General features: G+C 37.7%; 1 protein-coding gene across 9 annotated transcripts in view; it reads left to right on the top strand.

The window, feature by feature from the left end:
- Window positions 1-23,644, top strand: part of Wdfy3 (WD repeat and FYVE domain containing 3) — a 258,900-nt gene that overhangs the window by 110,122 nt on the left and 125,134 nt on the right. For all 9 annotated transcript variants that reach the window (XM_010619456.3, XM_010619453.3, XM_010619457.3 and 6 more), the window contains 7 exons: window positions 3,083-3,244; window positions 7,008-7,200; window positions 8,866-9,052; window positions 11,191-11,357; window positions 19,056-19,523; window positions 20,331-20,432; window positions 23,154-23,347. In XM_010619456.3, the coding sequence (XP_010617758.1) occupies window positions 3,083-3,244; window positions 7,008-7,200; window positions 8,866-9,052; window positions 11,191-11,357; window positions 19,056-19,523; window positions 20,331-20,432; window positions 23,154-23,347 (1,473 nt within the window). The remainder of the gene's footprint in view (window positions 1-3,082; window positions 3,245-7,007; window positions 7,201-8,865; window positions 9,053-11,190; window positions 11,358-19,055; window positions 19,524-20,330; window positions 20,433-23,153; window positions 23,348-23,644) is intronic.

Here is a 23,644-nt window from a genome sequence, read left to right as displayed (position 1 = left end):
AGATACTAGGAAGAGGAATAGGCGGGTCGAATGGAACCTGTAGTTTTAGTTTTTTGAGGAATCTCCACACTGATTTGCACAGGGGTTGCACCATTCTGTACTCCTACCAACAGTGGAGAAGGGTTTCTTTTCCCTCACAGCCCTGCCATCATTTGTTATTGGTTGATGTCTTGATAGCAGCCATTCTTTCTAGAGTGAGATGGAATCTTAGCATTGTTTTAATTTGCATCTCTGAAATGACCAGTGATGTTGGAACATTTTTTCATATATTTATTTGCTATTTCTTCTTCATCTGAGAAGTGTCTGTTCACTTCAGTTGCCCATTTTTGAATTGGGTCTTTGAATTTGGGGGGGGTCTGATTTTTTGAGTTCTTCATATATTCTACATAGTAGTCCTTTATTTGAGAACCAACTGGCAGTTTTTTTTCCCACACCATGGATTGTTCCTTTACTCTGTTGGTGGTTTCTCTTAAGTTTTTAATAAGATGAGAGCCCAATTGTTTGTTGGGTTGTTTTACTCAGGGACTCAGCGTGACTGACTTGTGCTGCTTTTCCTGGGACTCTGCAGGTTCAAGTCCTGACCTCAGGAAACCCCTCAGTCCCGGGCACTTAGAGGTATTGGTCACCCTTCAAAGTCCCAGCAAAGCATTGTTTTCCTATGTCTGTGACAGTTCTGGATGGCCATTGAATTGTAATTTAATAATTGCTCAGCATTTAACATGAACAACTTTTAATGTAATCTTTCTAAGCCTTACTCATACCTACTCTTGGCGCTCTGTCCTCAGTTGTGAGCAGTCTGTGTCTACCATGGTACCTAGCACAAGACTAACTTAATCATGAACAACAGAGACAGTCTCAAGAGTGTAAGAAAAGAATCAGGACAAACCTAATCACTTAAAACAATTACAAATGCTGCCAAATACTAGTTTGGATGCCAAGTGATAGTTTAAATCCATCAGCAGTAAGATGAAAATGAAAAATCACACTCCTTTGCGTAATGGGAAGGGAAAGCTAGTAATAACCTAACTGGAAATGGTACATTTAAAAAGCAAATGCAGTGTTATAAATCAAGTGCTTTTTCTGAGTGCCATTTTTCTGCTGGCAGTAGCAAAACATGGAGCAGAGTGGAACATGGTCCTGACTCAACATGCAGATGTCAGAGAGAGTCCCATCACATACAGTCATGATCTGTTTAATGCTATGAAAACAGAAATATTAGAACTGAGCATCTGAAGGTCAGGGACATTTGCGGCAAAGCAGACATTTAAACTGAACGTTGGATGTATGGTGAGGTAGGTAGGGGTCAAGGAATAATGAAGGGCAGTTGGAGAGAGCAGCTCGTTTAGAGTTTGGGGTAGGAAATGACATTGGATACGTGGCGGGCCCAGGTGTTGCACAGGAAGCTCCTTGAGCTCTTTGTGTCTCCATCGCCCACTTCTGCGTTTGTTTGGGCCTTGTCTCTGACAGTTGTCTGAGTTACTTTCCTGATCATCCTCTCCTGACTCTGTACAAATTTACCGTCCTTGCCTCCATCTGTTAATTTTTTGAACCCTGACTCTGTCGTTGTTTTGTTCATAATACTTTAATCAGTGTCCATGTCCAGTAAAATAAAAGTCAGACTGAACTGTGAAACCATTTTCATAGGTTGTTGAACATATACTCTGTGGGTCACTTAGCCAGCTCTGACTCCCAGCAAGGTGTGTAAAATGAGGAGCTTCGGTGGCTTCCTTTGTAAAACAAGGACTGTGCAGTGGTGTCCACCACCCAGTGTAGACTTGAGGAGTAGAGGAGACCATGTGTGCCAAGGTGCTACCTCATAGTTGGTGTGCAGTACATCCAACTGAAGATGAGCCCGTGTGACTGCGGCACCCCAGCAGTCAGCAAGTGGGAACTCTGGCTCCTCGAACACACAGTACCTTATGGCCTAACCTTGAGTGTGTCTTCACATGATCTTTCCCTTCTTATTTTAATTCCTTGCACTTTTCACTTACATTCCTGGCAGTGTAGATGATTCCCTTTTATATAGACCTGGATGTACCGCCATTATCAGATTTAAGACAGCTGCTATGACTCTGCTATAGCGTGTAGATTTCTGTAGGAAGGGTGGCTTCCTTTTCCTTGCCTAGCCCCCCGCACACACTGCCCGACATGCCCCAGATCAGTGATAGTGAGCCTTGTAGAGCTTTCAGTGACAACAAACAGCTGGCTGCAGCATGCATGCCATGTTGCAGCTTCACTACCCCTTCTCTTGGACTTTCAGTACGTGTCGGTGAGAAAGTCAATAATCAACAGTGGTGCCAGTAAGACTTTTTATTGCGGTAAGATTTCTTATACCAAGCTGCATCACGGGAAATTTTCATAATTCTTGTACGTCTGTAAAATATTTAGATGTTTAGTGTAAGGTCTAGACTTTCTTCCTTTAGAAAGAAAACAATACTAAGATACCCTTGTGTCCAGGATGCCTGTGTCTCTCAAGTGTCTTTCTAATCTCAAGGATCTATAATAAGAATAAAGATTAAAAATAATAGTAAAGCAACTACTAATATGTACTTTAGTGCTTAAAATGTTTTTGTGCTTATTATATCATATAATCATCATACTCACCCTAAACTACATATCACTGTACCCATTTTATAAGAGAGAAATGTGAGGCCTAGGCAAATTAAGTAGTTTGCCCAAGTTCGTAGTTATTGCCTTTTTCTCAAAATCACAAAGCTTACGTTCTTTGAATAAGTATCAAATTTAATAAATAACTTACTATATAAAAACAGTCTTCAGTATTTGATTTAAGCAAATTTGTCTAATTGGAAATTATTTATTTATTTTCCTCATTGAGTTCATTGGTACATTTTAGGTATACAGTACAGTTACATTCATCATTGGGATCTTGTACCTTTACATGACAGGTCTTAGTTCTCATTTTTTCCGCTTGGCAGGGACAAGAGGAAATTATTTTTTAGTACGGGGTTACTTTCTAAATCATGATTTTTCTGCCTTAACATTTGTTAAGTTACTCAGCTGTGTCAGTAAATTACACCTATGACTATCTATCCATTCACTTATTTATTGGTTTGTTTTCCAGAAAACCGTGGACTGCATGACAACGATGTCAGTGCCTTCCACCCTGGTTAAATGTTTGTATCTGTTTTTTGACCTTCCACATGTGCCTGAGGCAGTTGGAGGTGCACAGAATGAGCTACCTCTAGCAGAACGGCGGGGACTCCTCCAGAAGGTTTTTGTACAGGTAGGGAACATACTACTGTCTGCCTGGTCAGCTGTCCCTAGAGCTCAGCCTCAGCGAACTCACGCGATCTTCTGCCTGTTCCATTTTCATAGTATTGCATTATGCTTGACGCTGTGACTTGATCTCATAATCATACCATTTCTTGTATCACAGAGAGAATATTGAAGGTTTCTCTTCAGAAACATTGAAGTATAGCAGCAACAAGTTGTTTCTCTGAACAGATTTTAAAATTACATTTGATTTTGAAGTTACATTTGACATATCAGTAATATCTCTAAAATGAACTAACCAAGGACAACTTTTTTGACCATCATGTTAAGATTTGAGTATTATTTCTTATAATATCAAGAAATTATTTTCAATTACACTACTGTCTTAGCTACTTTTTCATTTGTGAGGCAAAATACCCAACACCTAAAGTTAAAGGAAGTAAGGTTCATTTCAGCTCACTGTTTGTGGAGGTTTCAGTCCATAGTTAGCTGACTCCAAAGTAGGGTGGATGGCAGAAGAGAATTGCAGAGGAGAAACAGTTTATGGCAAAGCAGTGCAGGCAGAAGGCAGCCAGCAGTGAAGTAGCAAGCAGTATGCAACAACACTAACCCTCTTTCTGTCCCTTATTTTCTGTCCAGGCTACTCACCCTCCAGCAAGGCAGGGAGCACTCACACCCTAGATAGGGCACCCTTGCATCACACCATAAATCCATCCCAGCATCACACCTTTTATCCCGGCATCACACTGTCTAGATCCAGCCACCTCTGTAAAACTACACTTCGAAATGAATGGGGCTTTGGGGGGACCTCCAGGCACAAGCCTTAACAGGTACTGTTTATGTCTAGGATCTCCCTAGAGCATAAATACTGAAATTACAAGGACAGTGTATTTTGGTGACCCCTGCCACCTCCTCTGCCCTTGTCTGTAAAGCCACCCTCCCCCATTACCACTGTACTTTGAATAACACTGGGCGAACAAAAGTTCACCAACATTTGCCTACCAGCCTGACAGTACAGTCATCCTGGATGGTCAGCTTTCTTGGGAGAAAACTTTTTAAACAAGCAACCTACAAACAGTTGGATATTATATTCTATCTGTGCACCTGTCTAATACAGTGGGAAAAAACACATTTGACCTACAAAACACAAGTACTGCACGATTCTGCCTCTGCGAGGTAAATGGAATTATCAGACAATCAGGAGAAGACCTAGAATGCTGGTTGCAAGGGACTACAGAGACGGAAGAAAAGGGAATTGTTCAGTGGGTAGGGTTTCTGTTTTGCAAGATCTTAGAAAGTTCTGGGATGTGTTGCACAATAGTGTGCATATAGTTCACACTGTTGTGTACACTTCCGATGGTTAAAATGGTGCAGTGAACAAGTTGATATTTTTTAAAACTATAGTAAAAAGTAAAAAACAACAGCAAAGCCTAAGATGGAGATTTGTCTTTGTGAGGTTTAGATGAAGTACCACCTAACCCTGTGGTTCTCTGCTTGACATGTAGTAGCCACTAAATAAAACTAACTGCAATCGCTGCTGTCATTGGGAGACAAGAGAGGGGGCAGGGTTCTGTGGTGATGGATGGCAGGGTACAGGGGTTGGGCACGCTCACCTCCAGTGCCTGCAGGACCTACTGCAAGTGACTGCTACAAGGGGCAGAGGAGAGGGACACCCCAGCAGGGCAAGATGGAAAAGATCAGATTCTCAGACAAAAAAACGAAACAAGTATTTATTGAGTGATTTGTTAGATACTTTTGTGCTTGTAGTTAACATCTTATGTAATTTGTACAACGACCCCATAACTTCAGAGCTTTTTTTCGTCCAGAATGATTATGTGAGCAAATAGAAAAGTAGGATTAGAACACAGGTTTATCTGACTCTTGAATTAGATTGGAGGAGGAAGGCTTGGAATAACTGAAAGGATAAATCCCATAGAAATCAGAGCTGCTTAGGACCAGCACTTGCTTTGGAGCGGAGCATAGTGGATTAAATCTCTGCTGATTAGAACAGCGGCCATTTCAGCAGAGCCCCTCTAAGGAACTAATTAGTGCCGTAGGCAATGCGTGGAGGTTGCATTTTATACTTCTGATACCTAAGTAAACTGAGCAGTTTTCTTTTAATATTTAAAATGTTTTTTCTATTTTTGAAGCTGTGGATGCTGACTTTTACATAAAGTTGGACTCACTTCAGTATCCTGTAATTACTGAATGTTAAGGCCAGAGGAACTCAAAGTGTAATTTAAAGCAGACTCAGCTGTCAGCCGTGGGGCGCTGATGTCCTTGTGGGTGATTCAGAGCCCACGAGCTGCACCAGTAGGCGCCTTCTTCCCCACTCCCAGTCCTGTTCTGTGTTAGTGCACCAGGGCCCCACCATGGGCCACGTGATAGTTCGGTTTTCACCATTTTGACTAGAAAACCAATTGAGATGAGCTGATTAACTGTTTTATGACTGATAAAGTCCCATGTTTGTACCGTGTGACAGATGGTTCCTGGGGCCTTCCTGGCTGGCTCTGCTTCGTGCAGGCCCTCATTGTTCTGTTGAGGTGGCCGCACTCTCACCTGAGTGGACTTTGTCACGGAGTCACTGCAAATAGAAGTAGCCGTCACAGGGTTGGAAGAGGTGTGAGAAGGAGACGCTGTGTTTCTGCGTTCTGTGAAATGGAGGAGTTACGTTAGATCACTCTAAGAGTCATTTTGCCGGTAAAGATCAAGGACAGATTATCTTAGGAGTCAGCAGATTCAAGGAATCATTAAATCAGGTTTATTTTTCAAAAAAAGGGACTTAGTTTCTACAAAAAAAAAAAAAAAAAAAAAAAAAAACACTTTTTGTGTAAAAAAAAAAAAAAAAAGCCTTTTCTGTGTTTGGATTGTTTTCTATGTCACAAATGAGAGAAATGTCATCTGTCCCTCTGACCACATGAGGTAGTGTTAGAACCAACAGAGAATATAATCAACAGTGCACCCCCCTGGGCATATGGACCCCCATTGTATTTGACTGTATGTATTCACATGTGGGAAAAGATACATATATGCCATGTAGTAAGGTCATTGGTTGGGAGCTGCTGCAGTCCCCAAAGGTGAGATCTTGTTCTTGTGATCACTTATGCAGTATGTATTTTGCTACTCAAACTTATCGAATAAATTTTGATAGCAGCCCTGAGAGGTCTTGAGTCTTCTTTGAAAGCCAGGTTTAAGGAAGTTGTTGGCAACTGGATACGAGTAAAAAATACTTCCAAGTTAAGGTGACTTACATTATTCATATAGCCTCTTGCACTTGTGTAGGAAACTACAAGCAATGTGAAAATTCCTTTACTTTAAAAGATCTGTTTTAAATCTCTCATATCCCTAAAAAACTCTTCTTTTAGAGAGGAAAGTTGCATTTCACCAGTGTAAACTAAGGACTAAAGTACTAGGTTGGGTAAAATGTAGACCATGAAAAGGGAGTGCTGTTTTATCCTGTTTCAAACCAAGGTAGGCAAAAAAATACCATGGCAAAGAGAGTCCAATAAATATTCTGTTTAAGTTCATATAAGTAGAGCTGGCTTGCTGCTTTAGCCCGGCACCCTTCTAAATTGTAGGTGTCTTCTTCAGTGCTGCCTAAGAGCATTGGTTATGGTGACTTTAGTGACATTACCCAATCCTCGTGCAGAACTTTTTAAAAAAGAATCATGTGGAATCTCTCCCGACAGTCCTTTTCTATCGCTTCTCTTTCCTCGGCCTCTCATTTATTTACTTACTTCCACACTGCCCTTGTGTTTCCTTTTGTGTTTTAGATCTTAGTGAAACTCTGCAGCTTTGTTTCCCCAGCAGAGGAGCTGGCGCAGAAGGATGACCTCCAGCTTCTGTTCAGTGCAATAACCTCGTGGTGCCCCCCCTACAACCTGCCGTGGAGGAAGAGCGCCGGGGAGGTCCTGATGACCATCTCCCGGCACGGGCTCAGTGTCAACGTGGTCAAGTACATTCACGGTGCGAGGCTCTGCAGTGTGTCGTCCTGGGTTTCCGCCCCGCCCTGCCTTTCTTCGTCTGACGGCAGATTTATTACCATCTCTCAGTCACCCTCAGATGGGCCTTTAAATTAAAAAATAAATTTGCCAGAAGAAAATAAATTTTCTTTTTTCTTTCTTTCTTTTTTTAATTTGCGGAACATTTCAAATGTAAGAAATTCTCGTAAGGTCTGACTGACCCCTCACTGTAAGAGGAGAAGTGATTTTGCTGTGTAAATGTTCATTCATAATCCAGTATAAGTTCTGTGTCATTCCCTGTTCTTTTACTGAAAAAATAGAGGTTTTTGAAGTCTTTTTTAAAGATATTTCATAAGTAGCAGCTAATAATCTCTCCAATTCAGAACAGAAGGAATTAGGGTAGTGACGGTGAACTTTTAAGCTTTCAAATATACCAACAGCCCACTGTGGCACACATGCCATGGGGTTTGCCACCACTGAATTAGGTGAATTCTTTTTTGTTTGTTTGTTTGTTTTTTGGTACCAGGGAATGAACTCAGGACCTTGCATTTGCAAGGCAGGCGGTGAAACCACTGAGCTAAATCCCTGGCCCTAGGTTAATTCTTTTTTTGTTTGTTTGTTTTGTTTTTGTTTTGGTTTTTTTTGGTAATGGGGATTGAACTCAGGTCCTTGTGCTTGCGAGGCAGGTGCCGGAACCACTAAGCTAAATCCCCGGCCCTAGGTTAATTCTTTATCCGTGAAGAATTAATCTGTCTGTTCAGTTCATATAAAATAATCAGCTGTCTTTAAAATATTTATAAGATATAATTGCTGTACAATCTGAAATCGTTTATTTATTTAATTTGTACAACCTATCCTGAACCAAATTATTTTATACAGCTATCTGTGAGACCTGGTACCTAATACATGAATTAGTCAGTGTTTCTTTCTTAGCTTTTCTCATGTGACAGTGAGCCCTTGAAGTTGGTGACGGGATATGATTGTTTCAAACTAGAGGTGTACAGTACAAACATAATTTTTAAAAAACATGGATTTTTTGTTGTTGTTGTTGTTGTTGTTGTTGTTTTGATACTGAGGATTGAGCTCAGGTCCTTGTGCTTGCGAGGCAGGCATCGGAACCACTGAGTTAAATCCTTGGCCCAATTTTTAAATTTTATTTCCTAATGAATTTAGGTATCTTGGACCGGAGATTTAGCTCAGTGGTTCCAGCGCCTGTCTCAAAAGTGCAAGGACCCAAGTTTGATCCGTGGTACCAAAAAAACAAAAATAAAAACAAAAAACAAAGAATTTAGGTATCTTATCAATTTCTGCTTCTTAAATTTAGAAGGTGGTTTTTCATTTCGAGATTTTATTAATATAAAAGATTAAAAAAAACTAGGGAATGGCCAGTCATCTTGTTTAATGGTAAAACATCAAAATATGATTTACAGACTGTAGTAAGCATTAACTATTTTTTTCACATTTTTCTGTAATATCCTTTGTTTACTACTGAGAGGCAAGACTTCCTCAGTGATTCTGCATTGTACATTTACTTTTAGAATGTGTAACTTTTATCTCATAGTATTTTAAAAGCGCATTAACATTAATGTTTTCATTAAACATCAGTTAAGGATGAAGAAAATTTTCTTAATCGATGTACATATATGTAAATACATGTTTATTTTTGCAGAAAAAGAATGTTTATCTACATGTGTTCAGAACATGCAGCAGTCGGATGACCTGTCTCCCCTAGAAACTGTTGAAATGTTTGCCAGGCTCTCTTGCTTCCTCAAAGATTCCAGTGATGTTTCCCAAACACTTTTGGATGATTTTCGGATATGGCAAGGATACAATTTTCTTTGTGATCTCTTGCTTAGGTAAAAACCCCACAATTTAAGAATATGTTTTAAATGTCTGATCAGTTTCTGTTTTTAAAATGAAAGGAGATTTGAGATCCTAGGAAAAGGAACCAAGCAAACATTTAATGTATACCTTGGTTTTGCTTCTCTTTTCATTCCTGTTCTGCCAACAGAGTAGACAGAAGTACATTTACAATTGAATTGTCAGGTGCAGATTACAAACGTAGGATCAGAGGTTAGTACGAACCTTTTAGTAACTCGGGGGAAAGAAGTTAACATCTTCTGACGTATAGACTCTTCATGCTTACTTGTATTTTTCTTGTCCATATTTTATAGTACTTGCTAGTTAATAGCAAGAAAATTATATGGATAAATGAGACTTTACAAGTCTGTATAGAAAACCAATTACTTATTCCAAAATGTTTCATTTCCCCTTCTTTTAAATTGCAAATGGTGCGTATATATTCTTAGAAAGTGGCTTTTAGCCAGGCGTGGTGGTGCACACCTGTAATTGCAGCTCTTGGGAGGCTGAGGCAGGAGGATCGCTGTGAGTTTGAGACCAGCCTGGGTTACATAGTGAGTTCCAGGTCAGTCTCAACTACATAGTGGGACCCTGTCTCAAAAAAAGGAAAGTGGCTGTTAACAAATTTTACTGTGAAGAAAGTACTTTCTAGGAAAGAGAGGGCCACTATTTATTTATTCCTGGGCCACTGTTTATTCTTAAATCATTTGACTTATCCAAAGATGACACTATTTTGTAAACTTCTTATTTCTACCACAGCTTTAACCTACTTACTCTCAGTTAGTATTTCATAGCTCCCAAGAATGTACCTTTTTATGTACATCCTCAGTTATAAAAGAGAAGATAAAGAATTAATGAAATAACCACTTCAGCTTACTAGTAAGATATTAATTGGTGCAATTCTTTCAGAATGCAGGTTAGCCTGTATTGTCAGAAGCCTCAAAAATATTGATACTTTTATCACAATACTTTCACTGCAGTTATTAATCCTAGCAATATAATCCTAAATGTAGAGAAATTTCTATGTCATTTAGCCTTGTTAGAGTGTACAAGCTGTCTGACTTCCTCCCTCCCAAAGGTCTGATTGGCCCTGAGGTTGGCTGTGCGTGGCGTTACAAGGGTGTAGGGGGAGCTTGTACTAACATGGAGAAGCACATGCCTAACACTGGGAAATGGAAAAAGGGTGAGGTTAAAATTGTGCATATATTGTGAGAATAAGTATTATGAAAATTAAACTTTCAGGTTAAAAAAAACAAGCCTTAAAAAGTCCATCCAAAGGTTGAAAGTGCTTATCTGGGTTTTGAGGTTAAGAATCCTCTTTCTTCTTACTTCTGCACATTCTCCAAGTTTATTTGATGAGAATTACATTTTTCCTTTTGGGTAAAAATGCGATAAATCCTATTCTTTAAAAAAAAAAAAAAAAGATGTTTTTGTGCCCATTGTATGTATTTTTTTTTTTTTTTTTTTGGTACTGGGGATCGAGCTCGGATCCTTGCATTGCATTTGTGAGGCACTTGCCGGAACCACTGAGCTAAATCCCCAGCCCCATTGTATGTTCTTAATAAAGCCATAGTCAAAAGATAATTCCCCCATTACCTGAGTTCTTTTAGAAGGAATTTTGATTATTTAAAAAAATCATTTCATTCTCAGAACTTTAACAATAGTACCTAAATTCATGAAATACAGATAAAATTCTTAGAACTCTTCTCAAAGAGTTCATTATTAAACATTGTTAACTAAGCAGATGTCTTAAAAAAGACTAGTTAGTAAGTCTTTGGTTGTGAACAGTGAAACAAACTTAGAGCTTGAGGAACTTGAAAATATACTTAATCTGATGTTTTTATTAATTAGACACTTTCCTCCAAAGATTAGTGATTTACCTAAAATAACAGTAACCAAATGAGCACTTTCACTATTGATCTTATTTTTTCAAATGCACCATAATATCTTACAATAAAATTTAAGTTTTCTGAAGCTTTTGCTATAGGAAATATTGTAAGAAGAAACTTTTCAGAGTACTTTATAGATTTATTTACTGAATAAATTGAATACATAAAATTGAAAAATATTTTCTGTAATAAATTTAAGGATAGAACCAAAGAGAAAAATATTTGCTTAATTATACTCTTTCTAGATTGGAACAAGCAAAAGAGGCTGAGTCCAAAGATGCCTTGAAAGACCTGGTTAATCTAATAACTTCCCTGACCACATACGGAGTCCATGAGCTAAAGCCAGCAGGGATCACCACAGGGGCACCCTTCCTGCTACCTGGATTTGCAGTACCTCAGCCTGCAGGCAAAGGTGAGTCCTGTGTATCCCTTTTCTGAACTGTGCAAACAAATGGGGGAAGAATTTGTCTGCCTTGCTTTGGTTACTCTTCATTTACATTACTTCTTCAAAAATAGTATTTTGTTTTTCATTAAAATGTGTGCTATTTCACATGGTCAATTAGCTATTATAAACTGTGCTGCTATAGACATAGGTGTGCATATATCACTGTGGTATTATTCTTTTAATTATTTTGGGAAGATACCCAGCAGAGGGATGGCCGGGTCAAATGGAACCTCTAGTCCCAGTTCTTTGAGGTATCTCCATATTGATTTCCATAGTGATTGCACCAGTCTGCACTCCCACCAACAATGGAGAATGGTTCCTTTCTCCCCACAACCCTGCCAACTTTTGTTATTGGTTGATTTCTTGATAGCAGCCATTCTTTGTGGGGTGATGTGGAATCTCAGTGTTGTTTTCATCTGCATTTCTCGAATGTCCAGTGATGTGGAACATTTTTTCATATATTTACTTGCTGGTTTTACTTCTTTGCCTGAGAAATGTCTGTTCATTTCAGATGCCCATTTTTTAATTGGGTCTTTATATTTGGGGGGACTGATTATTTTGAATTATTTATATATTCTAGATTGCCCATGTGAAATAGGAAGAAAAGGGCCAAAGGTGTAGGGAAAATGGGAAGGGTAGGGGAAAGGTAATAAGGGAAAAGAAAAAAATACGACACAATGAAAAAATGGAAATAAAGTGTTTGTAAATGGAGAGGGGAGGAGGGGGTGAAGGGAGGGCAGGGACAAGGGGAAAAAATGAGAACCAAGACCTGTCATGTAAAGGTACAAGATCCCAATAATGAATGTAATTGTACTGTTTACCTAAAATGCACCAAAAAACTCAATAAAAGAACAAAAAAAAGTGTGCTATTTGTGCTTAAGTCTAGATAAGAATCTCTTAATAGTCTACCAGATCAAATATTTGAAAGTAATATTATGAAAATATGGAATCATACAATGAGATATTTCATTGTAATGCTCAAACAATTTTAAATCTAACCACACTGCTTTGGCATGTTGACGTTCCATGTATTTTGACTTTATGTGGATTGAACTTAATTCATATTCTAATCTCTATACCCACTAGTATTTATGGGAAGCATAAGATATAAATGCTATATTTAAAACTAAAGAAACTTAAGTAAAAGAAGTTGCATTATTTCATGCAAGTTAGGGACTAATGGCTTGGATTTTCTAACATTTGAATTCTTAATTTAGTGATCTTTTACTAAAAAAAAAAGTATTCCAAGTAAAGAACATTTAATGACTTCTGAATGCAAGCTATTTTTGTTGGTTATTTGTTTTGAATTCACAATAACTGTTCCAAAAGAATTTGAACCTGGAGACCTCTAACATTTCCTTTAATGTGATTTGTCACTTGAAATTTTCAATAGGTTCATGATACTTCCATGTAAAATTGAGCCAAAAGTACCAATGTCTTATTACTTAAATTTCACTGTATAAATCTATTCATTCTATGACAAAGAAGTCACAAGTTGTTAGTTTTTAAATTTGGGAGAATAGTCACTATATTGTGCTGTTTCTCCAGTGAATAGGTTGGATGGAACATTTAAACAAGTCTCTGAAATAAAGTATCTTAAAAAGTCATACTTATGCCTGAGTAGTTCAGGGTTTTATTTAATATGAAACAGTCTCAATAAAATTTATAGACTCCCTCTTCAATATACCATAGTTAAATCTTTCAATGACTTAATATGAAATTAGTTCAGGGAATATACTTTTATACCTTATTGTTTCATTTGATTAATCAGTCTGATCTTGATATTCATATTATAGCTAAGTACAATAGTATAATATTATAATAATATAATTATTGCAGCAAAATAATTCTTTTGCGTAGTGTCATTGTCCAGTTTTTGTCTCATTAATAATAGGGATTATAACTATATAACCCAGCCCTGCCGGGGTCACCGTGAGTACCTTTGAAAACAAGGGGAGCTAGAAAGGATGTTGCCCTTGAAGCCAGAATTCATAGAATCATGAATGATCTAACTTTTCTAAGCATCCATTCCTTCTTCAGAAAAGTTGATGTAGTATTCTATATGAACAGGTCAAGCCTCCTCATTTAGAGTTTCTTGTGTAAGTCAAAGGTGTCTGTCTCCCATGGCTACTCGGTTAGGTTATTGTGGGAGCCAAGGAGGTAGCTACGCTCCAGAATGGAATAATGGAATACGTCGTGTTTTGTTGTCTTTTTTTTTTTTTTTTGCCAGAAAGTATTCTCTTGCCGGAGTATTGAGGTATAATTTGCATCTATTTAAATCTGTCCATCAAAGTGTTGGGTTTGGTTAATCTTGCTAAGTGTGTGATTATATAATCACACTGTAATCACAATATGGAATACACTCATCCTTTAAAAGGCTCTCTGTTTCTCTTGCAGTCATTCCTTCCACACCTTGCCCGCCCCACCCCTTGTTTGGCAACAACTGATCTGCTTTGGTTTCACTGCTTTCAGAGTTTCAGAAACTGAAATCGCACATTATGTGGTCTTTTGTAATCTGATTCTTTCTATTAGAGTAATGTGTTTGAGATTCAGCCAGATTATCGCATGTTTTATCTAGTCTTTTTAGTAGTGGGTCATTTTTCACTGTTTGGACATCCTATTTATCCATCCATTTACGACTTGGTAGACATTTGCTTGTATTTGACTATCACGAGTAAAGCTACTATGGACATTCATAGAAAAGTTTTAGGGACATATGTTTTCAGTTCTTTTGGGTAACTCCCAAGCAGGGGCATTCCTGGGTCACGTGGTAGTTGCGGGTTTAACTTTATGCAAAGCAGGTGCCTTTTCTGAGCAGGCTGTCCTGGTGAGCAATCACAACAGCACTGTATAGAAGTCACAGTGGTTTGATGTCCTTAACAGCACTCGGTGCTGTTAGCTTTGTGTATTTTTAATTTTAGGGATTCTAGTGAGTATTTCCTAGTATCTGATTGCTTTTAATTTGCATTATGCAAATGGATAATGAAGTTGAAAATCTTTTCATGGGCTTAGTTGTCACTTTTATCTCTTCTTTGTTTCAGGTCATTGTGCTGATTGCTTGCTAGGGTTGTTTGTTTAATTAGAGTTATACAAGTTCTCTAGATATTCCGAATAAGTCCTTTATCACCTCTTTATTCTTAAATACATATTTGGTAGGTGGGCTCTTTTAGTCTTGCCTTTTTTGAAGAACACAAGTTTTTCAGGGAAGAAATCCAATTTTTCATAGTCACCCATTGAAGAGATCTTTACCTACTCCAAATTCACTAGGGTTCTCACCTGTATTTTCTTTTAATGTTTTCTTTCTCCAGTGCTTCCTGTTAACTCTTATAAAGATCATTTTAAATTAGTTGATGCATGGAACAGGAAGTAAAAGTTTACTTATTTGGGGTTTTGCATGTATTTGTTTTCATTTGTCTATACCAGTATGGCAGGACACTTTCTTGAAAAGATCCTGTATGACCCTATGTCTGGGACTCTCTGAATTCTGTTTTACTTGACTGTGTGTCTGTCTTTAAGACTGTTTTGATTACTATAGTTTTATTTGTGGGGGAGGAACTGTCATCTTAATAGTATGGCATCCTGCAATCAATTCATGAGTATTGATTTGCTCTCCATTTATTTTGGTCTTCTTTTCTGTCAGCAGTGTTTTATAGTTTTCATTGCATTGAACTTTCAGGTTATTTGTTAAATGTATCCTTAAATGTTGGGTTTCTCCCTCACCCCACCCCACTCCACCCCTGTACCAGGGATTGAGCTCAGGACCTTGCACTTACCAGGCAGGCGCAGCGCCACTGAGCTACATTCCTGGCCAAATATTTTATTTTTATTGGTATTTTTAGGAAAGAAATAGCTTTCCTTTTTCTGGTACATTTCTTATTACTCTTGTTTGGATTAGAGGTCATAGACTGTTGTTTAGGAAAGGAGATTGGGAAAGTCAGTTGTAACGGTGTCGTGTGGTTGTAACCTCCTGTCAGTTATTCCCACTGCCTTTGGGAAATATATTCTTTGCTTTCTCTGATTTCCCTTTGATCATCTATCAAAAGGATATTCTTGTTACCAAGGAATTGTTTACCAAATTAGTGGTACAATTACCTTTTGAAAGGAAATGTGAATATGAGTACCTTGTGATGTTGTGTGCATAAGTACAGCCTTCCTACTAGGTCTTGGCACTCACTGATAATAGATCAAAATGAAATAGCGTAGAAGTACAAAATTGAAAAGAAAAAGTCAACTTGGTTACCACTTGTGAGCATATTTGTTTGCATATGTATGCATGTTATTACTTGAGAATGACTTCTCTTTCTATAGTGTGTAGCAAGAGCTTTTATAAAGCTTTGTATCCTTATTAGCAGAGGGATTTTCTGAAGAAAGAAATTAAAACAGCAAGCTTTCCCTTTAATGGGAAGCACTCATTGGTTTCATGCCAACCTCAGGTATTCCTATGTTCACTAGTTTGTAAAGTGTTGTGAGTTTGTACTCCATAACTCATAGCTCTCCACTTTCCACATCTTTTTCCACCAACTGAATGTTTCAATATATTTTCACAGATAATTTACCTTATCATGAAAAATGACTATATCTGTGCATCCCTGAACTTCTGTCTGATTTCACATTACACAAGTTTTCTTCCTACACATTAGTTTAGGTAGCATCAGTAAGAGAGTATAAGGTGTTTTCTCCTTTGTGCATTTTTGTTCAGTCTGGTAAATACAGTGCCTGCTGCCTTCCTTCGGTATGGATTTGCTTTAAAGAGCTCATGGGGTGCCATTCAGTTTGGTTGTAAGCATGCCCAGGACTGATTTTTCGCTGGCTTCTGGTGTGTAACTCGACAGGCTGTTTATAACCGCTCCTATTAGCCCCCACATGTGTCTAGTCGTTAATTTTTTTGTCATACTTCCTGGGCACTTATTGATTCCACCCTTCTTTCCTAGCTCTGCTTGCCTCTCCTAATTTAGCTCATATCCTGGGAAGGTATCCTGAATCACTAGTGACATCTTTGTTTTTTGGTTTTTTTTCGTTGTTTTGTTTTTTGAGCCAGAGTCTCACTATGTAATCCAGGCTGGCCTCCATCTCTTGGAGATCCTCCTGCCTCAGCCTCCCAAGCACTGGGATTACAGGTGTGCACCCACCACTACACCTGGCTCGCCATAGACTTATCTGGCCATTGTTTCTATTCATCTCTCCGCTTTGGATCCTTCTTTGCAGTCTAACTCTGGTAACATTGAATCTAGTAGATAATACTTAAAATCTATTCACCGAGTGAACTTTTGCATTTTTTTATTTAGATTTATTCATATTTTACTTTTGCTTCTCTCATTTAGGCTCCTTTTTAATATGTTTACTTTCACATTTTTCATTAGACAGTAGGATAGCTCTATTCTTTGTTGTTTATGTAGATGTTCTTCTGATTCTTTTGCTTCTGCATATACAGACTTAAGAGGAATGAGGTGGTGATTGTCATATTTTAGAACGCTTTTCTAAATGCCTTTTATCATTATTTCTTTCAGCTATTTTTGTGCCAGAAAGATTGGTTAATTAATGAAAACTTTGAAACTTAAATAAGATGTCTGTTTAGCTAAAATACTAGAGCTTTTATGTGATAGTATTTAAGAAATATGCCTATCATATATATTACTTAAAATTTTGAATTATTATTCCACTCTTCCTGATTAAATATTTTAGGAATTTAATGACTATGACAAGTAACTACTTCTCATAACATTAGTATTCAAAATACAATGTTCTTCAAATTTGTAAGCCACTGACTTTAGTATTGGTATTCAGCTGATACTTCTTTCTGCTAGAAAGCTAACTGATCACAGCCTATTTCCAGTATGCATGGATTTTAAAATTTGGAAATAATATTATACAAGTAAACAAAATCTTTTTCTTTGGATTGGCTGGAAGATGTGACTGAGCTTAAATGTAGATTAGACTGAGTGGTTATTGCGCTGGTTAACATAGGAGGATGAGTCCATCTCAGTGTCCCTTGGTCATTTACTGTAGTCACCCTATTTAATTACCCTATCACATCCTATTCTGATGTCCCCTAAAAGAGTTAGGTAACAAGTAGGATTAAAGATGAACTGAAGGGCCAGGGACTTAGCTCAGCGGTTCAGTGGCCTGCCTTGCACGCGCAAGGACCTGAGTTCAATCCCTGGTACCAAAAAAAAAAAAAAAAAGATGAATTGAAAAATTAATTACTCTAAAATGTATAAGCCTGCTGACCTGCCGACCTCTATTTCTAAGGTTATCTTTTTGTATGAAGATTACTATATTTACATTTTTTGTGTTTATGTGTGCACCTTGTTTTTCAAACTTCTTGTTGCCTTTATGGTGGTTTGTCCTTGTCAGTTATTAATACGTCTTACATTAAGAGAAAAACATCTCTTAAAACCAAATAATGACCAAGCTTGCAAAAAATAAGAATTTTTTTATATTAACCTAAATTTAGCTCTTCCAACTTCTTTGTGATGATTAATATTATCATGTCACTGCAAGGTGTACAGTATTGGTTAGACTTCAATTTTAGCTTTGTCACTTTTCTCACATGTACTCAGGCTGTTATATTTGTATGTCAATTTATCTAAGCTTTATTTTTGGTGACCTACAGGTAATAAAAAGTTAAGATGTTCTGAAAAGAGCAAACATACTGTTAACAAGGAATTCAAAATAAAAATAAACCCACGATATGTACCATATATCAAATACATTTAGATGTTGTAGAGGAAAGTTGAAATATTGTATAGGCTGAAGATTTTTTAAAAATCTTTGTATTTTTCAGAGGTGTCCATGTAAGGATTTCTTAGCAATCTTTCTAACCTGTTTTGTGTTTTTCCTAGTTCTGTTTATACTGTGTTTCTAAAATCCAGTTTATTGTGTAAGACTCTGTGTTAACGTTTTTTGTCGCTCTTTAAATACAACTAATAATTGTGGAACTAGGAACAATTTTCAGAGGCAAACCTTTGGTGTCATGTGCTTCATATGTAACTTTCTGTGTATTACTGTCATTGCTTTGCCCCACAGAATCTATATAACGATGTTTATTTTCCATTTGATGCATTTGGAAATCAAAGGCTTAAAAATACATTTAATAGGTGGCCAATTGCTTTAACAAATGTTTATATAAGGGAATTGTAGTTTTAGCTTTAAAAAATTCCAAATTAACAGGTATGAAAATTATAATGCTGTAATTATAATGGGAAAGCTGAGACTTAGAGAATCCCCCTCTTAATTTCCTTTCTTTCCTGCTGTACCCGGCTGGTTACTTTTTCAGCTTCAGAGTCTTTTCAAATTGAGACGTGACTGTTCTTGCAGTCAAGATCAGTCTTAGAGAAAATAATGCAATACCACATATTTTCAAAGCCAAAAGCCAGACTTTAATATGATTTTATTATGTCTAAAGCAGTTTCAGTTTTGCATATATGCTATTCTTGAATTAAAAAATTTTTATAATGGCATGTTAAAGTTTTAATTGATGTTACTGATTTTTAATTGAATGATTTGAACCTGTTAAGGAAAAACAAGACCTTTTGTACACATGAGGCATGTTCTAAGCAAGTAGCTGGTAAATGCTGAAATTCATGTTGTGTTTATACGAATCACTTTGCCGTAACTAAAATATCACATAGCACCTACTTCTGTGTTCTTGTTTTCCTATTTTAGGTCACAGTGTGAGAAACATCCAGGCCTTTGCAGTTCTCCAGAATGCATTTTTAAAAGCAAAAACCAGCTTCCTGGCCCAGATCATCCTGGATGCCATCACAAACATCTACATGGCCGACAGTGCCAACTACTTCATCCTCGAACCACAGCACACCCTGTCACAGTTTGCCGAGAAGATTTCTAAACTCCCAGAAGTCCAAAACAAATACTTTGAGATGCTGGAGTTTGTTGTTTTTAGCTTAAATTACATCCCTTGTAAAGAACTTATTAGTGTTAGTATCCTGTTAAAATCTAGCTCTTCTTACCACTGTAGCATTGTTGCCATGAGAACCCTTCTTAAGTTTACAAGACACGACTACATATTTAAAGATGTGTTCAGGGAAGTGGGCCTTCTGGAGGTCATGGTAAACCTTTTGCATAAATATGCTGCCCTCTTGAAAGATCCAACTCAGGCACTACATGAACAAGGTAAAGCCTTTTCCGTAACTTTGTTCTTGTTTGGTAAAGGGGTTTAGGAAGGTTGTTTACTCTTCTTGTGCCTTTCCTGTGATTGCCAACTCAAATGACTTCCTGGTGTGTGTTACTGTGACGTTCTAGTGAACGTTTCCCAAAATCTCTTTGTTCAACTGTTAGGAAATTGGGGAAGGGTTTTTTCCTCTGTAAAAGCTGAGGGATAACGTGTGTTCCTCATGTCTAGTGTTTGTTATTTTCTGCTTCTAAGTAGGAATTTTTTTAAATCTGGAAATAATTGGAATTATTAATCAAAATGTATTCTGTATAATTAAATGTGTGGATACTGCAGTTGTTTTTATTGTAGAAAGTAAATATATATTTTGAGATGTTATGTACACAGACATGTTATTAGGTACCTTTTTCATAAATCTGTAGAAGTGTACTTGTTTCTGGTCATTAGAAAGTATTATGTATAAATTAATACAATTTGAATAGGTTACTTTATTCGTGAAGTCTTCTTTCTTTTTGGTACATTAAAATCTAGCATTCTCCTGTTGACACCCTTGATTAAAATCCCTATGAGGTGAATGTATTTAATTTTGACATTTTAATTTTTAATATTTGTTAGCATTCTAGTAAAATCGGGTGATTTCGAGGTCACTTTGAGCAAGATGTTGGAAACATATCATTTTAAAGGTTGTATTACATCAGTTGTTCTAGTGGAAAGTGAATGTCAGGAAAATATTTAAAGGAATTATTAAAACTAAATCAAGAAAAATAAGCTTATAGCTTTTGTGATTTGCATCTGCACTTTTCTCGTAGGAGACTCTAGAAATAATAGTTCACTTGAAGACCAAAAGCACCTGGCTCTGTTGGTCATGGAGACGCTGACTGTGCTCCTGCAGGGGTCCAACACGAATGCAGGTAACTGGAACTTCACAAGCAGAGTGGCCCTGGTTATGGCTCTCAGGGGCCCTTGCTCTGAGAAGCGCCTGCACTTGGAGGAAAAACTGTTGTTCCATCGATGAGATGATCATAGCCTTAAAAGTGCAGTCCTTTTGAGCCATTTGAAGTATACTAATGGCAAAATATATAAAGTTGTTACTTTTTGAAAAAAAACTTTTGGTACTGGGAATCGAACTCAGGGCCTTGCATTTGTGAGGCAGGCAGCAGCACTGCTGAGCTACATTCCCGGCTTTCAAAATGTTTGTAGTTGCTTTTTTCATACTATGCCTGTGATTAGTTTTTCCCTTATTTTTTACTTATATAATTCATTCTTGTTTAAATAATTTCAATTTTATGTTTTTTTCCCCAAAGTACCGACTTTATATGGTGATTTTTCTTAATTTTATGGTAATACAAATTGGAATATTGCAATATTAAAACCTTAGGGAAATATTGAAAGATTATTCTCTAATAAAACTTAATCTTTCCAAGGTAAAGTATTTCATTGAAGAATTTGCTTTAGCTGTGGTTTCAGTTTCTTTCTATAATTAATACACAGTCCAGCCGTATTTGTAAGCTATTGTGCTTGCTTTTTTAAAAAGAGTCTGTGAAATTTTAGTGAGCATCCAAAAGCTATGAGGCAATAAGGTCAGTACAACCTGAGGAATGAGCGAGGGGGTCGGGAGTTGAGGTGAGCAGCTAGGCCCAGACCCCAGTGACCTCTGGAGGATGCGCTGGGAGCTTGGCGTGTGCTTGTTTGTTACAGGAAGGCCCTGCACGGTGGAGCTCCCTGCACAGAGGCGTGACTGTGCTGAGTGCAGAGAAATTGGGCCTTCAGTGTGTTTAAAATACACTGTGTGCACCTGGTTCCGCGCTGGGTGTTGGGGATGCAGAGATAATTCTGTCACCAAGAAAATTACAGTCTAAGTGAGAAAGATGTAAACACATAATTATATAACTAATTATTTAAATACAATTTTGGCAAATGCCAAATAGAATTGATTGAATTTAGAAGGTAATTGGAGCAGTGAGTATGATGAAGCTTAATGGGTACTGTGGAAACATTTTCTGGTGTAATATATAATCTCCTTATTTCCACCCATTAGATTTAGTTGACTGAGATCCTCAGAAACATAATAAAAATATGTGAAGAACAAATTTATTCTGCAAATTTTGATGACGCATCATAGAGTTGTAGAGGGAGGACCTGGGACATCCCGCTGTTGTAAGGGATCGGAGAGCTCATCCTGAGTGATGGTTCCTTAATGCATCTCCCAGGGTGCCAAACATTTTCACGTGGTCTTTCATCCTGCCTTTCTTTTCCTTGATAAGGTGTTTAAAATAGTGCATTACTCATAGTAAGCATTTAAGAAATATGCATTACAGTTATGGGATGGTCCTTCCCTGCCAGCCAGTAGTTAAACAAGCATGACCTTCCCATAATCACAGAATGTCACAAATTGCACATGCTAAATCTCAAGCACATGACCTGTACTCACTGCAAGATCATAGGATTCTGTATAGTTAGCAAAGAGCCATGAAGATGAGGATGCTGCCTGCCACAGAAGAATACACTGTTATTCACAGCAAACATGCATTGAAGCACAAGTCAGGAGGAAATTCAGGTTTCACAGGTGACCAAACACAAATAATAATGGTATCATTTTGATACCCTTAGTAGAGTTGTAGACCATCTAGTCTAAAAGTATAGAGTAGAATTCCTTAGGGGACTTTAGTTCATGACTTAGCTTAATTGATGTATAAACATGATGCATTAACACCCATGGTCAGTGTTTGCTGGGAAGATAGTGTCCCTGTGGGCAGGAGCAAGCTGTGGAACTGGCCCCACACTTCCCAGCTGGGTGACTATGGGCTGCTGCATGGTAGGGATGAGGGTCCATTTATCCAGCTGCACGACAGCTCGGGAACAGTGTTGTGGCTGGTTTTCCTGCTGTAGAGTATATCTTTGTTCCTCTGTCCATCTACTAGACAAAAATGATGGTTCCTTACAGTTTTTCTCATGGTGACTTGTTCTACTCTTGGTACTATTTTGAAAGCCTTGTGCAGTTTAAATCTCATTTATTTGGTACATTGTTTATCTAAAACCTTTTACATAAATTGGTTTCATTGTTAGGCCCCCTGATGTTTACCTATGAAATCTCTGCATGTTCTAGGTTTGGAAAGTTTGGTCATGATAATGTATCAGAGCATTTGTCTTTCTTGCATTAAAAAATTTAAAGAATGTATAATAGATAATGTGCAGTAGGAAGAAAAGATCCACAGGGGAAGGGGAAGGAGGGAGAGTAGGGTTAGGGGAAAGGAAAGGAAGGAAAGACATAAATATGAGAAAAGGAAAAAACGGAAACAAAGTTTTTGTAAATAGGGAGGGGCTGAAGGACAGAGGAGGGGGAAAAATAAGAACCAAGATATATCATGTAAAAGTACAAATTCTCAATTATGAATGTCAGCATAATGTATACCTAAAATGCACCAATAAAATTAATTTTAAAAAAGAAATCTAGAGAAAATGGGTGTATTGGTACCCACAGTACAGTTTTGCATTTTCATTTAAAAGGCAAAATAGCTGTTCAGGTTTTATTTGCATTCTTTTGAATTGCTGTCTATGAAAGAAATTGGATTGAATTCTTCTGACTGCCCTCAGAACATTCAAGTTCTCTGTGCTTTTCTCCTTTCTTCAAGGAATTTTCCGAGAGTTTGGAGGAGCCAGGTGCGCACACAACATCGTGCGGTACCCACAGTGCCGGCAGCACGCCCTGATGACCATCCAGCAGCTGGTGCTGTCTCCCAATGGGGATGACGACATGGGCACCCTTCTGGGGCTGATGCACTCAGCCCCACCCACAGAGCTGCAGCTGAAGACTGACATCCTGAGGGTGAGCCTGATGAGCCTTTGTCTACTCTGACTGCTAAAATCTGGGGTTATTTTCAATTGATTTATGTTTCAGTTAGAGACAGGAAAGTTTCAGAAATCCAAAGTACCAAAAAAATTTATAATTTTCATACACATTAGGGATTTGGAAAAAATGTAATCATACATTTCGGTATATATTGGCTTACTGTTAATAAACCTTAACAGGGCCGGAGGTTTAGCTCAGTGGTTCTGCCGCCTGCCTTGCAAGCACAAGGACCCAAGTTTGATCCCCAGGACCAAAAAAAAAAAAAAAAAAAAA

Source organism: Fukomys damarensis, unplaced genomic scaffold (genome assembly GCF_012274545.1).
Source record: "Fukomys damarensis isolate Sample0158 unplaced genomic scaffold, DMR_v1.0_HiC HiC_scaffold_37, whole genome shotgun sequence".
NCBI lineage: Eukaryota > Metazoa > Chordata > Mammalia > Rodentia > Bathyergidae > Fukomys > Fukomys damarensis.
The sequence above is the reverse complement of the archived record's forward strand: the minus strand, read 5'-3'. Positions and strand labels throughout refer to the sequence as shown.